At 43.6% G+C, this 15,251-nt stretch overlaps 1 protein-coding gene across 1 annotated transcript; it reads left to right on the forward strand.

The window, feature by feature from the left end:
* The first annotated feature begins 276 nt into the window (after nt 1-276).
* Nucleotides 277-2,832, forward strand: CHST2 (carbohydrate sulfotransferase 2). Its single transcript, XM_090275631.1, has 2 exons — nt 277-390; nt 497-2,832. The coding sequence occupies exon 2, from the start codon at nt 679-681 to the stop codon at nt 2,260-2,262; it is 1,584 nt and encodes a 527-aa protein (XP_090131757.1). The 5' UTR covers nt 277-390; nt 497-678; the 3' UTR covers nt 2,263-2,832.
* The last annotated feature ends 12,419 nt before the right edge of the window (nt 2,833-15,251 follow it).

Here is a 15,251-nt window from a genome sequence, read left to right on the forward strand (position 1 = left end):
CAAGAGCGAGAGAGGCGGAGCCGCTTTGCCGGGAGCTGGGTCTCGTTTAAGCCCCCTCCCCCAGCAGGCTTCGGCCCCAGGAGCTAGGAAGGAAGCTGCGGTCCGGAGGAGGCGGGGGGTGGACAGCAGGAGCCGGGCGCACTGAGCTCAGCGGAGCGCAGAGCAGAGCTCCTGGCCGGGTGAAAGTTTACCTTCCCCAACCGCGGAGCGCCCGCTGCCCGAAAACTCTAGCAGGGCTTGGGCTGCCGAGTCCCGTGGCCCCCTCGGAGGCACGGGGACCCCCCCCCCTCCGTGGGAAGACGGCCAGCGAGTAATCGAGGAACGAGCAACAGCAGGACAGACCACTGGGCCACGATCCGGGGCCGCTCCGGGTCGTGCCCGCGGCTCCAGGTGAGCTGGGGGAGCCAGGCAGACCTGAGGGTGGGCGTTACTTAGGCGGAGGCGGCGGCTGGGAGGAGGATTGGAGCTCACCAGCTTACTCCCTTTACCCTCGCAGGTCCTTCTCGGAGCCGCTGCCATGGGAGAGCCAATCCTGGGCTTCGAGGACCAGCAGCCACTGCTGCCTCGCCCGCCTAGTAGCCACAGCCCCGGTCCTCGCCCCCGAAGCCGGCCTGCTTCATCCCCATCCCGGGCTGAAGGGCCACCTCCGCCGCGCCGCGGGCCGGTGCTGTGCCTGTGATGAGCCGCAGCCCGCTGGGAGCTCTGCCCCCGGGCGCGCCCCCCAGGTTGCTCCCGGCCGTGCCTGTCGCCGGGGCGCGCGCCCTGCTCCCGCCGTGGCCTCGGCGCCCGGGCCGCCGCTGGCCCGCATCGCCGCTCGGAATGAAGGTGTTTCGTAGGAAGGCGCTAGTGCTGTGCGCGGGATATGCGCTGCTGCTTGTGCTCACCATGCTCAACCTTCTGGACTACAAGTGGCACAAGGAGCCCCTACAGCAGTGCAGCTCCGACGTGCCACTAGGGGCCGTGGCGGGAGCAGCTGGGGACGGCTGGGGGCGCCCGGGGCTTCCTCCAGCTGTGTCGCGCCGCGCACACACAGGCTTGGACCCTCGCACCCTGTACCGCCCTCTCGCCGCTGTCGTCGGCGCGGCTCCGGCAGCTGCGGCAGGGGCCTCAGCCCCTTCTGGTAATAGCACTCGGGGCACAAGGGGCAGCGAGGACAAGCGGCAGTTGGTGTATGTGTTCACCACGTGGCGCTCGGGCTCGTCCTTCTTTGGCGAGCTCTTCAACCAGAACCCCGAGGTATTCTTCCTCTATGAGCCAGTATGGCACGTGTGGCAGAAACTGTACCCAGGGGACGCGGTTTCCCTGCAAGGGGCAGCAAGGGACATGCTGAGCGCGCTCTATCGCTGCGACCTCTCAGTCTTCCAGCTGTACAGCCCCTCAGGCAGCGGGGGGCGCAACCTCACCACACTGGGCATTTTTGGTGCAGCCACCAACAAGGTCGTGTGCTCCTCGCCCCTCTGCCCCGCTTATCGCAAAGAGGTTGTGGGCCTGGTGGACGATCGCGTGTGCAAGAAGTGTCCACCACAGCGCCTGGCGCGCTTCGAGGAGGAGTGTCGCAAGTACCACACGCTAGTCATCAAGGGCGTGCGTGTCTTTGATGTGGCCGTGCTGGCGCCGCTGCTGCGTGACCCGGCCCTGGACCTCAAGGTCATCCACTTGGTGCGTGATCCCCGTGCTGTGGCCAGCTCACGTATCCGCTCGCGCCACGGTCTTATCCGTGAGAGCCTGCAGGTAGTACGCAGCCGGGACCCACGAGCCCATCGCATGCCCTTCCTGGAGGCTGCTGGCCACAAGCTGGGCGCCAAGAAGGAGGGTGTGGGTGGACCAGCAGACTACCACGCGCTTGGCGCTATGGAGGTCATCTGCAACAGCATGGCCAAGACACTGCAGACTGCTCTGCAGCCTCCTGACTGGCTGCAAGGTCACTATCTGGTGGTGAGGTACGAAGACCTGGTAGGAGACCCCATCAAGACCCTACGGAGGGTGTATGACTTTGTGGGGCTGCTGGTGAGCCCCGAAATGGAGCAGTTTGCCTTGAACATGACCAGTGGTTCGGGCTCTTCCTCCAAACCTTTCGTGGTGTCTGCGCGCAACGCCACACAGGCCGCCAACGCATGGCGGACTGCCCTCACCTTTCAGCAGATCAAACAGGTGGAGGAGTTTTGCTATCAGCCCATGGCTGTGCTGGGTTATGAGCGGGTGAATAGCCCGGAGGAGGTCAAAGATCTCAGCAAGACCCTCCTCCGCAAGCCCCGGCTCTGAGAGGGCTTCTGGGGAGACCTGACTCCAGGTGGGAGACACCCACGGGAGGATTGTGGTGTGTTTAAATAGAAATAGTTCAGATCAAAACCTGGAAGCCCACATATTCTATTATAGATGTATAAAAAATAATCACACAGACACTCGCTGTCAATGTTCTGAGTCACTGAATTTCAAGGAAAAGCCACAATACACATCTTAGAAAAGGCAAGACTTGAAAGTTCTGACCAGTGCCCTCCTCTCCTCTCCTGCCTTTTCTCTTTTTCCCTTTCTCCTGTGTCTTACCTTCTCCCCTACCTGCCCTTCATTCTGAAGTGGGATGCTGATTAAATCAAGATCCAGTAACCCAAATCTTGTTTACAAAATTTTTGTGGTATCTGTGAACATGTAATAGAGTAATTTGGTTGTGTGTGTGTGGGGGGGGGGATAAAGGAAAGGGCAGTGGTTCAGGAGCAGAAAGCCCCATTGGGCGTGATAAACCAAGGAGGCATTCTTTTAAAGCAGATTTTTCTGTAAAAAACAAAGGTTATTGTGAGTATTAATAAAGAAGATAATAAATAATATTCTTTTTTATATTTGCCTCCGTTACTTTGGATTTACCTCTGTTAATCTGTGTAGCTTCAGACAGAATCTGCTTCCCATCTCCCAAAGCCCCTTTTCTAGTCTGCTTCCTAAAGAACAGCTAAGATGGGTGGGAGCAGCGTCTGACTCCTTGATAAGAACCTGGGAGTTATTTTCTCACATGTAAACTGCAGCCCATCAGGTGCCTAGGAGTGGGGACAAATCTTCAAATTCAAAACCAAGCTGGGCAGTAGAGGAGAAAGCACACACTACTTTCCTGTTCCACTTGGAGCACAGAAAGGAAGAAGCAAGCCCTTGAGAATCTGCAGGCTTTTGGTTTGGATTACTTAGTTAGGACTGGGGATCCTTGAAGCAGAGAGCATTGTTTCAGTTCTGACGTTAGTAAGAAAGAGGGTTTAAAAAGAAAAAAAGAAAAAAGTATGTAATTAAAAAATAACCTCTGATGATTACAACACAAACCTCAGATATTAATGTGAACATATTGTTGGTAATGGTAGCAACTTCTTGGGTTAGAAAAGAGAGAAGTGTATGTGTCTGGAGTGTCTTTCTGCTTCTGACACAGTACGCAGAGACATATGTAAAGAAGAGTTTTCCCCGAGGATTGTGAGGGCACTCACAGACTTCTGTTCCTTGCCTCTCATCCAAATTTGTGCAGAAGAGAATGTGAATTTATAATGGTTTACTTGGGATACTTAGGGGGCATGTTGTTTTTCTTCATATTTCCTATAAAGTAAAAGTACAAGGAAGCTATAACATCTGCTTTAGCCAAGGGCTTCTATTAGATATGAAAATGAATTATGAGCTAGTGTGTTGGGTTTTGAGATTTGGTCTTTTCCAGGGAAGAACCCATTGCAATTTTCCTGCAGTGGTAATAGTGTTGCTGCTGTTCTGAGCCCATTCGTATGGGACTGTTCTGCACAGTGTCATAGTGCACTAAGAAGTTAGGAAGCCTAAGAAGAAACAAGGCAGTGTAGTTCTGTATCACATCAAATGAGACCCAAATTCAGTATAGTGTTAGAATGTATTGTGAGATCTTTTCAGGCCAACCTGTATAGGTTAAATGCTGAGGATTTTATTTTAAGGAGAGCATGATTGAAAAAATGTACATGGGAAATATTTTAACACAAGGTGATTCTTAAGTATAATTTTTGTTACTATGTGAAATCTACACTGTTAAGAATTCCAAGATAAATAAGCACAGAGGTTTCAAAAAGAAGTATTTAGCAGTGGATTTTACAACATTCTAGAATGGTTTATTTTTAATTTACTAAAATAGTGTATAGTATTGTGTTTATTAAGCCCTATTACAACTATAACATCGATCATATTTTCTATGATATTTTCATGGTAGTGCCTATGCTGAATTATCTTCAGCAGAAGAATATTTGTAATAGCTTTAATTTTAGGATACTTTAAAATTAAGTGAACGAAATAAATATTAATGTTGGATGACTACAAATGAAACAGGTTTATGAGGAAATTAAGACAGCATCATTAAAAAGCAACCACTCTGAATAAAATAACCATTAAAAAACAAATTTCATATGGCATTCAGCTCTTCTCACTTAATCACAGTAAAATTCATACTTAGTTTCTGAGTGAAGGATTTTTAAGCAGTTGAATCATTCTTTTCTCAGTATATTGAAGGACTTTGATTGCAGTAAAGTGGAATTTCAGTGTTTTGGGATCTTGTACTTAAAAATACATTAGAAGCTGCATAGAGTCCTTGCAGCCTGCAGAGTATTTGTGGCTTGTGCTCAGATGAAAATTTTAAGCTAAACATCAACAATTCTCCCTGTTATGTTCAAATAGGGTTTTTACCTGTGATTCTCTTGTTTTGTAGCAGCTGCGTCCTCTCCACTTTGCTACTCCTGAAGGTGAATTGTTGCTCCTGGAGACTTGTACCTAGCTGCGTTCTAGGAAAATGAGACGGGTAGTTCCCTGTAATGGTCACGGTAGTCATATCAGTGCCATTCAGCTTCCACAGGTCTGAAAAGTTTTTTTTTTTTTTTTTTTTTGGCATTAATAAGCTTTTGTCAAGCCCTTGGTGCAAGCAGACCTGTGCCTCAACAAACTGCAACAGAGCCTGTGACCATTTCTGAGGCAGCAAAATGTGAAAGAGATCCTTTCATATTTCCCAACTTGGCAATATATCCATCAGCAGGAGGAAATATTTTTCAGAGCAGGTCATCAGAGTGATTTTTATTTTCAAACTGCTCAACTGATAGCATGCCTGACTTGCCCCTTTGGCTTTGGAGTGCTTTGTTAATTAGAAAGCTCTGTTTATAAAATGAAGCCTACCCATTGCATTTAGTCAACAAATACGCATTTGGAACAAGACGGAGGCACAGGCTGGGTGCTTGAGTTTCAGGGAGCTCAGAGGCACTCAAAGGCCTCATTCAGACTGACCTATGGGTGCCTGGCAGGCAGGGACTGGGGCAAATTCAGTACCGTTTAGTGTCTACTACAGAGTGAGTGCTTGATAAGTATTTATTACATAAGTGAATGAAATATGTATCTATCAAATTTTGAAAATGCTCAGAAGGCACAGAGGAAGAATGTGTTACCTCCTTGGAGAGAGCGCCAGGCAATTCACCCAAGTTTGCTGAAGAAAGTGGGCCTTTGGTTTTGTTTTGATGTGGGGAATGGGCAACAGAAACATTTTCAAGATTTTCAGGGTGACCTTGTATGGACCAATATTTTCCACCAATGAATTAGGAACAAAAATTCAGAATTTCTGAATGTGGAGAGGTAAAGTTTCCAAATAAGGAATTTGTTTTGTATTATTTATTTTCTCATTTTTTTGGAAAAGGTCAAGCAAGGCAGGGGTCAAAGCACACCTACAAAACTAAGGTGGCTCTGGTGCCTAAAGGAGGGCTAGAAATTTGTTCATTATTGCAGAAACCACGTGAATGTGCAGTTTGAAGGACGGTGAGGTGGAGTTCACCCAGGGGTAGGAGCAGTTACTTTCGGGAGTCCATGCGATTGTGAATGCTGAGTGAGACATGGCTGCCTGTTCCCATGCATTCCTGCCCGGCCATGGCCAGTTCTGCCCCAGGATTTTGCTGCACCCAGTACAGTTGTGGCTGGATTATGCTCTCAGTTTGAAATTAATGAGAATTTGAGTGAGGGTGTTAAATTAATATTTTCTGGGTCTGAGCAATGAAATCAAGATCATATTTGAAACCTAGTCTCAGGATGACTTCTGAAAGACCAAGAGGGAAGTAAAAAGGCATGTATTCTTTGTAGTCATGACTAACGATGAGGAGTCAGGTTATCTATCCGTCCCTCCAGTGCTCTCCCTCCCCGCACACACCTGCATGTACAACTGAGGTCTGCATTGTCTTCAGGTCTGGAAAAGAGTGTGTTCATGACAGCTAATGGGTATGTGGCAAGGGGCACTTTTGATCTCAGGCCTCTGGAAGGCGAGTGGCCAATGATTCTTTCAGACCCTGTGACAGTTTTGTGTCAGGATCTACTGTGGACAGATAGCAAATGACAATACAACGTGAGGAAGGCCTTGAGGTGTGTGATTAAATGTCCCAAGGTAAATGCACAGCTTACAGAGCCCTTTGTCACTCACCTTGACGAGGGCCCCTTTAAATCTGTCATAGCTGGGAATGTGATTTCTTCACATAGTTTTCCTCCTTTCTGGGCAGCCCAGCTACTTACTTTGGCAATTTAGGTAGAGTCACTGCAGGCTCTGGTGTAAGAGCTTAATATTGGAAATTACACGGCTTGACTTTTTTACATCTGATGCGATGCCACACACCCTTAATCAAATAATGCAAAGGAAATTGTTAAATTCTGAGTAACAGATTAAGTTTACAGAATGGGAAGCTTTATGAACTAGTGTTTGGGGATGGTATTGTTTATAAATTTGAAGGAGGCTTGAAGGGGCAGAACCCTGTCTGTACATTCATCAGGATGATAAAGTGGCCAAGGCCAAAGCTGAACTTTTGGTTGAACCAGTTGTTTGTAATTAGAGGTCAAAGTGTTTGGGGACTTCTTGAATTTCCAGGTTTCTGACTGTTGCCCTTGCAAGTGAATGACAGTGAAAATGGCCACTGTAACCAAAAGCTACTCGGAACCACTCAGTAATAACTCCCATCCCAGGTGTAGAGATGGCACAATAGAAATTTGCCTTGAAGCAGTTAGTCTTCTAGACAGGACCAGCTACATAATTTGTGGGGCTCAGTGAAAATGAAAACGTGGAACCCCTTATTAAAAAATTATGAAGCACTTCAATTCGGCAGCAGCAGGGAGTGAACCAAGCAGGGCTCTTCTGAGAGTGGGACCAACACACCATGCAGGTTGTACACCATGAAGGCAGTCCTGGGTCCACATGTAGACTCTGAAGTGCCCAACTACAGGAGAAAGTCAATAATGGTGGCCCACAAGCTCCTGGAAAATGGGCATAAAAGGATGAATTATTGTGTGTAACCATAATTAAAGCAAAGACATCCCAGTGAGACAAATGCACTTTGTGTGCAGAACTCTAAGGAGGTAAGTGCACACAGGACAGATGATCCTTGGTAATGCAGTCAGTGACTGGCAATGCCCTCTGAGTCATTGGTTGGTCTTGATCCTGTTCAAGACCAAGACTACCTGTGCTTTTGTGGGAACCCTACCAGAACAGGTCAGACATCTTCCATTAAGATGGAGACCATGACCTCTTGCTCCTCAGCATGTGGATGCTGGCAAGGTCTGTTCATGATGATGTTCACGTCCTTCTGGATTTTCTGTGGGACTCTATTTGCATCGTGTATAGTATAGAGAAAAAGTCTATATGTGGGAAAGCAAAGGTCAAGTCATATTCAACTTGAGGAATAAAGGTGCAGGATGTACTAAGCCAACTGGGGAGTCAGCTGAATTTTATTATAGGTGTGCTATGTCCTACCTGTCCTCTGGGTAACCATAGTTCTCATTCTCTCTACACCTCTCCTATCTCCCATTTCTTCTCTACTTTGTGAAAACATCCTGGATCTTTGTAAAGCTTTTATTTATCGGCCCTGCTCCAAGACACAGAACTGTCTTTCTGTTTCCTACGCTCCCTTACTGCCTCACGCATGGGTCTGCTGGTGGTAGTGACTGTAGATTGGGTTACAGCCAACTTCTTCTCCTAAGCAGGAAAGGTCTGGATTCTCTTTGTGTGTATCTCCCCAGTACTGAGGCAAAACCTTGCTTGTAGATCTTTACTAACTGGGTGCTAAATGAAAGATCCAAGAAGCCAGAGCAGAACAGATTGAGAGGCAGACACTTTATAAAAGAGGCTTTAGAGTTAGTTTGCAACAGTCCATGATGTCCAGGACTTCCTATGTGTGGCAGACAAGCGAAAAAGAAGGCAAATCCCTATGGACAAAAGGAAAACCAAATGATGCCTGGAAGGGCCTTAAATGTGGTCTTTCCACATTAATGTTTGAAAGAGAGAAACCATCAGAGACCCCCAAAAGGAAGATAAAAATGGAATTATAGTCAGACAGAAATGACATAATTTTTAAAAAGCCCAGTAGAAAAATGTATTACTGTAACATTGGCTGAGGCTGTGTATTTGCTTTTGACATGTGGAACTCACTGCCAGAGGATCATTCCTCTTTTAACCTTTTGAGAGACTGGAAAATTTTCAAGAGATAGTGTGGAGGTCTAAAGATTACATTTCCATTTTCAGATGTCCCAGTTACTCTGGTAAACTCTTATTCTCTCTAGGACTGAACTAGATCCTGAGAGGAATTAAAATATCTGATGTTCTCACATTGGTGCTCAGTATCTGTAGATGAAAAAGGGTATTATGTCATTCCTTTTTAAAAATAAAAATAGAAATAAGACACATTTTCTTTCTGAACTAATGGCATTTACATTTGTAGTTTTCAGCCTGTTCTTTAACCAGCCCTCCTGGCCGGTGAGATGTGAGTTCCGAGTGTATTTAGATTCAGTGTTTGCTGCACATAGTTTTTCATTTATAATTTTACATTTCCTAAGTGACTCCTCAATGTGCTGTGCTCTTTGTAACTTTCTATCACCATTTAATTTCACTTTCCAAAGCTCTGAGTAGCAATAAAGATGATGGCGAAAATAATAATCGTACCATCATTTACCCTCTGTAGACCATTCACTGTGTGCCGGTCACTGTGCAGAGCTCCTCGTGTGTGATTCTTTTGGATTCTCATAACAGTCCAATGGGATTGTCCCCATTTTATAGAAAAGAAATATAGGTTTAGATGGGTAATTTTCCTGATTACTACTGCTAGTGATAATTTTTCTCAGTCACATAGCTAGTAAGTGATAACACTTCTTTCCTCTTCTTTAGAACATCAGATATCCCACAGTTTCTCCACTTAGGAAATACTAACAAAATAGAAAATTCTTTTTTTCTCAGCCCAATGCTTCCTGAGAAATGCATCTCGAATGTCTGAGGCATTATGCTTTCAGCCAAGGAAAGGGAGTTTTCAGTATCTTTAGAGAGGCATTACATTTTTTTAAATTATGCACATAGTTTTATTTTATATTTTTATTGAATTTATTGGCATGACATTGGTTAATAAAATTATATAGGTTTAAGGTGTACAATTTTATAACACATCATCTGTATGTTGTATTTTGTGTTTGTCACCCCAAGTCAAGTCCCTTTTCACTACCATTTGTCCCCTCATGCCCTCATCTACCTCACCCACCTCTCTCACCACATTGTCCTCCTTGTCTGTGAGTTTTATTTTTGCTTAATTTCTTAACCATTTCACCCAGCCCCACAGCCCCCTCCCCTCTGACAAATGTCAGTCTTTCCTCTGTATCAAAAAATCTGTTTCTATTTTGTTTGTTAGTTTATTTCATTCATTAGACTCTACATATGAGTAAAATCATGTGGTATTTGTCTTTCTCTGACTGGTTTATTTCACTTAGCTTAACGTTCTTTAGGTCCATCCATGCTGTTACAAAGGATAAGATTTTTTTTTATTTTTATGACCAAGTAGTATTCCATTGTGTAAATGTACCTCAGCTTTTTTATCCACTTATCTACTGATGAGCACTTGGGCTGCTTCCAAATTATGACTATTGTAAATAACTCTGCAATGAACATAGGGGTGCTTATATTCTTTCAAATTGGTGTTTGGGTTTCATCAAATATAGTCTTAAAAGTGAAATCACTGGGCCATCTGTATGTTCTCTTTGGAGAAGTGTCTAGTCAGGTTCTTTGCCCATTTTTTGGTGTTGAATTGTATAAGTTCTTTATAAATTTTAGATATTAACCCCTTATCAGATATATTATTGGAGACTATGTTCTCCCATTCAGTTGTTTGTCTTTTCATTTTGTTGATTGTTTCCTTTGCTATGCAAAACCTTTTTCATTTGAAGTAGTCACATTTGTTTATTTTTTCTTTTATTTTTCTTGCTGGAGGTGATATATCAGAAAAAATATTGCTATGAGAAACGTTTGAGATTTTACTGCCTGTTTTCTTCCAGGACTTTTATAGTTTCAAGTCTAACATTTAAGTTGTTAATCCATTTTGAGTTTATTCTTGTGTATGCTATAAGATGGCGGTCTAGTTATATATTTTTGCACATATCTGTCCAATTTTCCCAACACCATTTATTGAATAGACTATGTTTACCCCATTGTATGTTTTTGCCTCCATTGCCAAATATTAATTGACCATAAAGATGTGTTTTTACTTCTGGGCTTCCTATTCTCTTTCATTAATCTATAAGTCTCTTTTTATGCCAGTACATTGCTGTTGTGATTACTATGGCCTTGCAGATTGATATGAGGTAGCGTGATCCCTCCAACTTTGTTTTTTGTTTTTAAGATTCCTATGGCTAGTTGGGGTCTTTTTGGTTCCATAATTTTTTGAAATATTTGTTCTGGTTTTGTGAAATATGCCATTGGTAACTTGACATGAATTGTATTGAATCTGTGGATTGCTTTGGATAGTATGGACATTTTAATTATGTTAATTCTTTCTATCCATGAACATGGTATATACTTCTACTTATTTGTATCTTCTTCAATCTCTTTCTTTAGTGCCTTATAATTTCCCAAGTATAGGACTTTTACATTCTTGGTTAAACTTATCTAAGTTTTTTATTTTTTTTTGATGCATTTGTAAATGAAATTGTTTTCTTGGTTTTCCATTGTAATAATTCATTATTGGTGTATAAAAAGCCACTGGTGTCTGGATATTTATCATGTATCCTGCTACTTTACTAAATTTATTTATCATTTCTAGTAGTTATTGATGAAGTCTTTAGGGTTTTCTATATACAGTATCATGTCATCTGCAAATAATGACAGTTTTACTTCTTCCTTTCCTATTTTGATGCTTTTTATTTCTTCTTTCTATCTGATTTCTGTGGCTAGAACCTCCAGTACTCCATTGAATAAGAGTGGTGAAAGCAGACAAGGATTTGTCTTGTACCAGATATTGAGGGAAACACTTGTAGTTTTTGCCCATTGAGCATGGTGTTGGCTGTGCGTTTGTCGCATATGGCCTTTATTACATGTAGGTATGTTCCCTCTACTCCCACTTTGCTGAGAGTTTTATGATAAATAGGCACTGATTTTATCAAATGTTTACTTCTGTATCTATTGATATAATCATGAAGTTTTTATCTTTAGTTTTGTTTATGTGGTGTTACATGTTTATTGATTTGTGGGTATTGTACCAACCTTGAATATCTGGAGTAAATTTCACTTAATCATGGTGTATGATCTTTGTATTGCTGAATTTGGCTTGCTAATATTTTGTTGAGGATTTTAGCATCTATGTTCATCAGGAATATTGGCCTATAATTTCATTTCTTTGTAGTGTCTTTGGAATTAGGATAATGTTGGCCTCACAAAATGAGCTTGGGAGTCTTTCCTCCTCTTGAAATTTTTAGAATAGTTTGAGAAGGATAGGCATTAATTCCTCTTTTAATGTTTAATAAAATTCACCTGTGAAGCCATCTGGTTCAGCACTTTGGTTTGTTGTGAGTTTTTTGATTGCTGCTTCGATTTCACTAGTTGTAATCTGTGTCCAGATTCTCTGATTCTTCCTGATTCAGTTTTTGAAGATTGCATGTTTCTAGTAATTTATCCATTTCATCCTGGTTTTCCAGTATTATGGCATATTGTTTTCATATTTTCTTACAGTTCATTGTATTTCTTTGTTGTCAGTTGTTACTTCTCTTTTATTTCTGTTTTTTATTTATTTGGGACTGCTCTCTTTTTTTCTTGTGGTTAAAGGTTTGTCAATTTTGTTTATCTTTTCAAAGAACCAGTTCTTGATTTCACCAAACTTTTGTATTGTGTTTTTAGACTCTATTTTGTTTATTTCTGCTCTGATCTTTATTATTTCCTTTGTTCTAGTTACTTTGGGCTTTGTTTGTTCTTATTTTTGTAGTTCCTTTAAGTGTAAAGTTATATTGTTTATTTGAGATTTTTCCTGTTAAAATTAAAAAAAAAAAAGCTGAATCTAGAGGAACTGGGGAGGGAGAAGGAGAGGGAGAGAAACATTAATGTGAGAGAGAAACATAGACTGGTTGCCTCCTGCATGCGCCCCAACTGGGGACTGAAGCTGAAACCCATGCATGTACCCTGACCGACAGTTGTACCAGTGACCCTTTGGTGTGCAGGATGATGCCTAACCAACTAAGCCACATAAGCCCGGGGAGATTTTTCTTATTTTTTGAGGCAGCCTGTAATGCTATGATTTCTGTCTTCAGACTGCTTTTACTGTGATCCATAGATTTTGGGTTGTTTACTCATTTTTATTTGTTTCAAGGTATCTTTGAGTTCTTCTTTGATCTCATTCACTGTTTAATAACATGTTATTTTGCCTCTATGTCTCTGTGTTTCCTGGACTGTGTGTCTTTTTTTCTACACCATGTTAGGGATGTTTTTTGTTATTATTCCTTTAAATAGGTGCTATATCCCTTGCTCTCTCTCTCTCTTCCTTCTGGTAACCCTATTATGGGAATTTTGTTATGCTTCACATTGTTCCAAAGATCCATTAAACTATCCTCATTTTTTAAAATTTCATTTTTTTTCCTGCTCAATTGCATGCTTTTTTCCTATCTTGTCTTCCAAATCACTGATTTGATCCTCTTCTTAATTCAACCTACTGTTTATTTCTTCCAGTGTAGCCTTCATTTCAGATATTGTATTCTTTATTTCTGACTGGTATATTTTATGTTTCCTATGTCCTTTTTCATACTTTTGAGCATCTTTATAACCATTACTTTGCACTCTGTATCTGATAAATTCCTTGCCTCTGTTTCATTTAGCTCTTTTTCTGGAGATTTCTCCTGTTCTTTCATTTGGCGTCTGTTTCTTTGACTCACCATTTTGGCTGCCTCTTTGTCTTTGTTTCTATGTGTTAGATAGTTATGGTATGTTTCCCAGTCTTTGTGGGTTGGGCTTATGTAGTAGGTGTCCTGTGGGGTCCAGTGGTGTACACTTCTTGACATCTGAGCTGGATGCTCCAGAAATATCCCTTGTGTTAGTTAAGTGGGCCCTCCTGTTGTAATTGAGTCTTGATTGCTATTGGCCCATTTGTGAATAGGAATGACCCTCAGGCTGTGAAGCTCAACCCTGACTCTGGTGTGCGAGCTGGTCTTCAGTGGAATTTGTCTCAGCAGGATCTCGTACCTTCCATTATCATATGTGGCTTGTGAATCTTACTGGATCCTGCTCTGACATTATCTGAAGCTGGGTACTTGGTATGTTGGTTCTGCTCCTCTTAAGAGAGATTCTGGTGCTGCCTATGGCTGGCCCTGGGTAACCTGTTTGGAGCTACAAAGTGATCCACAGTTTGTGGCTATCTCTGCTGAGTCGGTGCACATGGGAAGGACCATGTTGTGTACAAATGTCAGATCTTACCAGGACTGAGCAAAAGTCCCAAGGCATTCCAAGGTCCACCTCTGCCTGTCTCTGCTTGCCTCTGCCTGCTGGCTGTCTATTAAGGTCAGTCACTGAAAGAGCCTCTGGTGGTACTTGAGTTACAGGAGGTAGATTCTTAGTGAGTTACCAGGTAGGAGCGAGTAGTGTTCACTAGTTGATACAGGTTCAAACTTGGTGCCAGTGCTGGGTTAGAGGCCGCTCAGCAAATGTCTGTGGGTATAGCAAGTCTAGCTGCCATTCACTGGGTGCTTGCACAACCTTTTTATTAGGGTGGGATCTCAAAAGTCATCAGTGTGAGGCCTGCAGAGGTTATCAGGCCCAAACAGACCTAAGATTTGGTCACGTGAAGGGAGGGCTCTGCTCTGGACAGGTGTGTGAGGGAAAAACGGCCCCTGTTTTAGAGTCACACAACTCAGTCTGTCCCAGATTCTGTCGGAGAAGACAGAGCTCAGCAGGGCAGGGCCACAGGGAGTAGGGAGGATGAGGCTAGTGTATCTCCTGGGAGGGGGAGGTGGCAGTCAGGCTTCCGGGAAGATGGGGGATGTGACCCCTGCTCCAGAGCCACACAACTTACTCTGATATGGACTTTGCCCCCCCACCTGGGCAGGGCAGAGCCATGAGGAGCCTCAGGGGTGGGTCCACTACTCAGGTTCCTGGAAGGGTGGAGGGAATGGCCACACAACTCAGTCACTGACACCCCCTGACCTCTATGCTTGCCAAGGCAGCTGACCTCTCAGCAGGGTGAAAGCTGCATAATGCGGGGCAGGAGGGAGTCCAGAGACTGGAGCTGTTGCAGTCCCCCAGGCTGATGCCACATGGAGAGGAGTGCTCCACCCAAGAAAGGTGCAACTGTGATGTGAGAGAGGGACTCAGCACTGGGATCCTGATATCTGTCCTGTCAGCTCTCTCTCCAGAGCCTCTAACCTCAGTCTTTCCTCACCAGACTCGAGTCTTCTCTGCCCTCCCTTTGTTGGAGCCCAGGATAAGTAACTGTGAATAAACTTTTGGATGTTGGCCTTTTAAGAGGGCACCTGTGTCTCTAGCAGAGCCAGTCTCTCCTTGATGAACAGAATCCCTGCTGATTTTTCACAACCAGATGTTATGTGGGCACCTCTTCCTGTCTATGGTGCTCTGGACTAGGGAGCCCAGCTTGGGGCTGAAATCCCACACTTCTCAAGGGGAACCTTTGCAGCTGAGATATACCTCCAGAATCTCAGCTGCTGCCCATGGGAGCAGGGCCAGCCGTTCTTGCATCTCCACCCTTCCTATCAGTCTGGATGTAGCTTCTTCTGTAAATCTTCGGTTATAAGACTTCTGTTCAGCTAATCTTCAGTTGGTTATTTATGATGATTATTCTATAATTTAGTTGTGATTCTAGTTCGGTCCTGGGAGGAGGTGATTGTAACATCTACCTACTCTGCTGCCATCTTGGGTTTGCCTCCATTTTTTTTTTGTGTGTGTGTTTTCCAGCAGAAAAAAAAAAAAATGTACAGTATTTGTTGACATAAGTGCTATTGGTCTGAATTCCTCTTAG

This window comes from Furipterus horrens, unplaced genomic scaffold (assembly GCF_987537825.1).
Source record: "Furipterus horrens unplaced genomic scaffold, mFurHor1.1.pri manual_scaffold_1, whole genome shotgun sequence".
Lineage (NCBI taxonomy): Eukaryota > Metazoa > Chordata > Mammalia > Chiroptera > Furipteridae > Furipterus > Furipterus horrens.

What these genes read in the sequence shown, in the direction of transcription:
- CHST2 (XM_090275631.1), top strand. Translation starts at nt 679, where the DNA reads ATGAGCCGCAGCCCGCTGGGAGCTCTGCCCCCGGGCGCGCCCCCCAGG.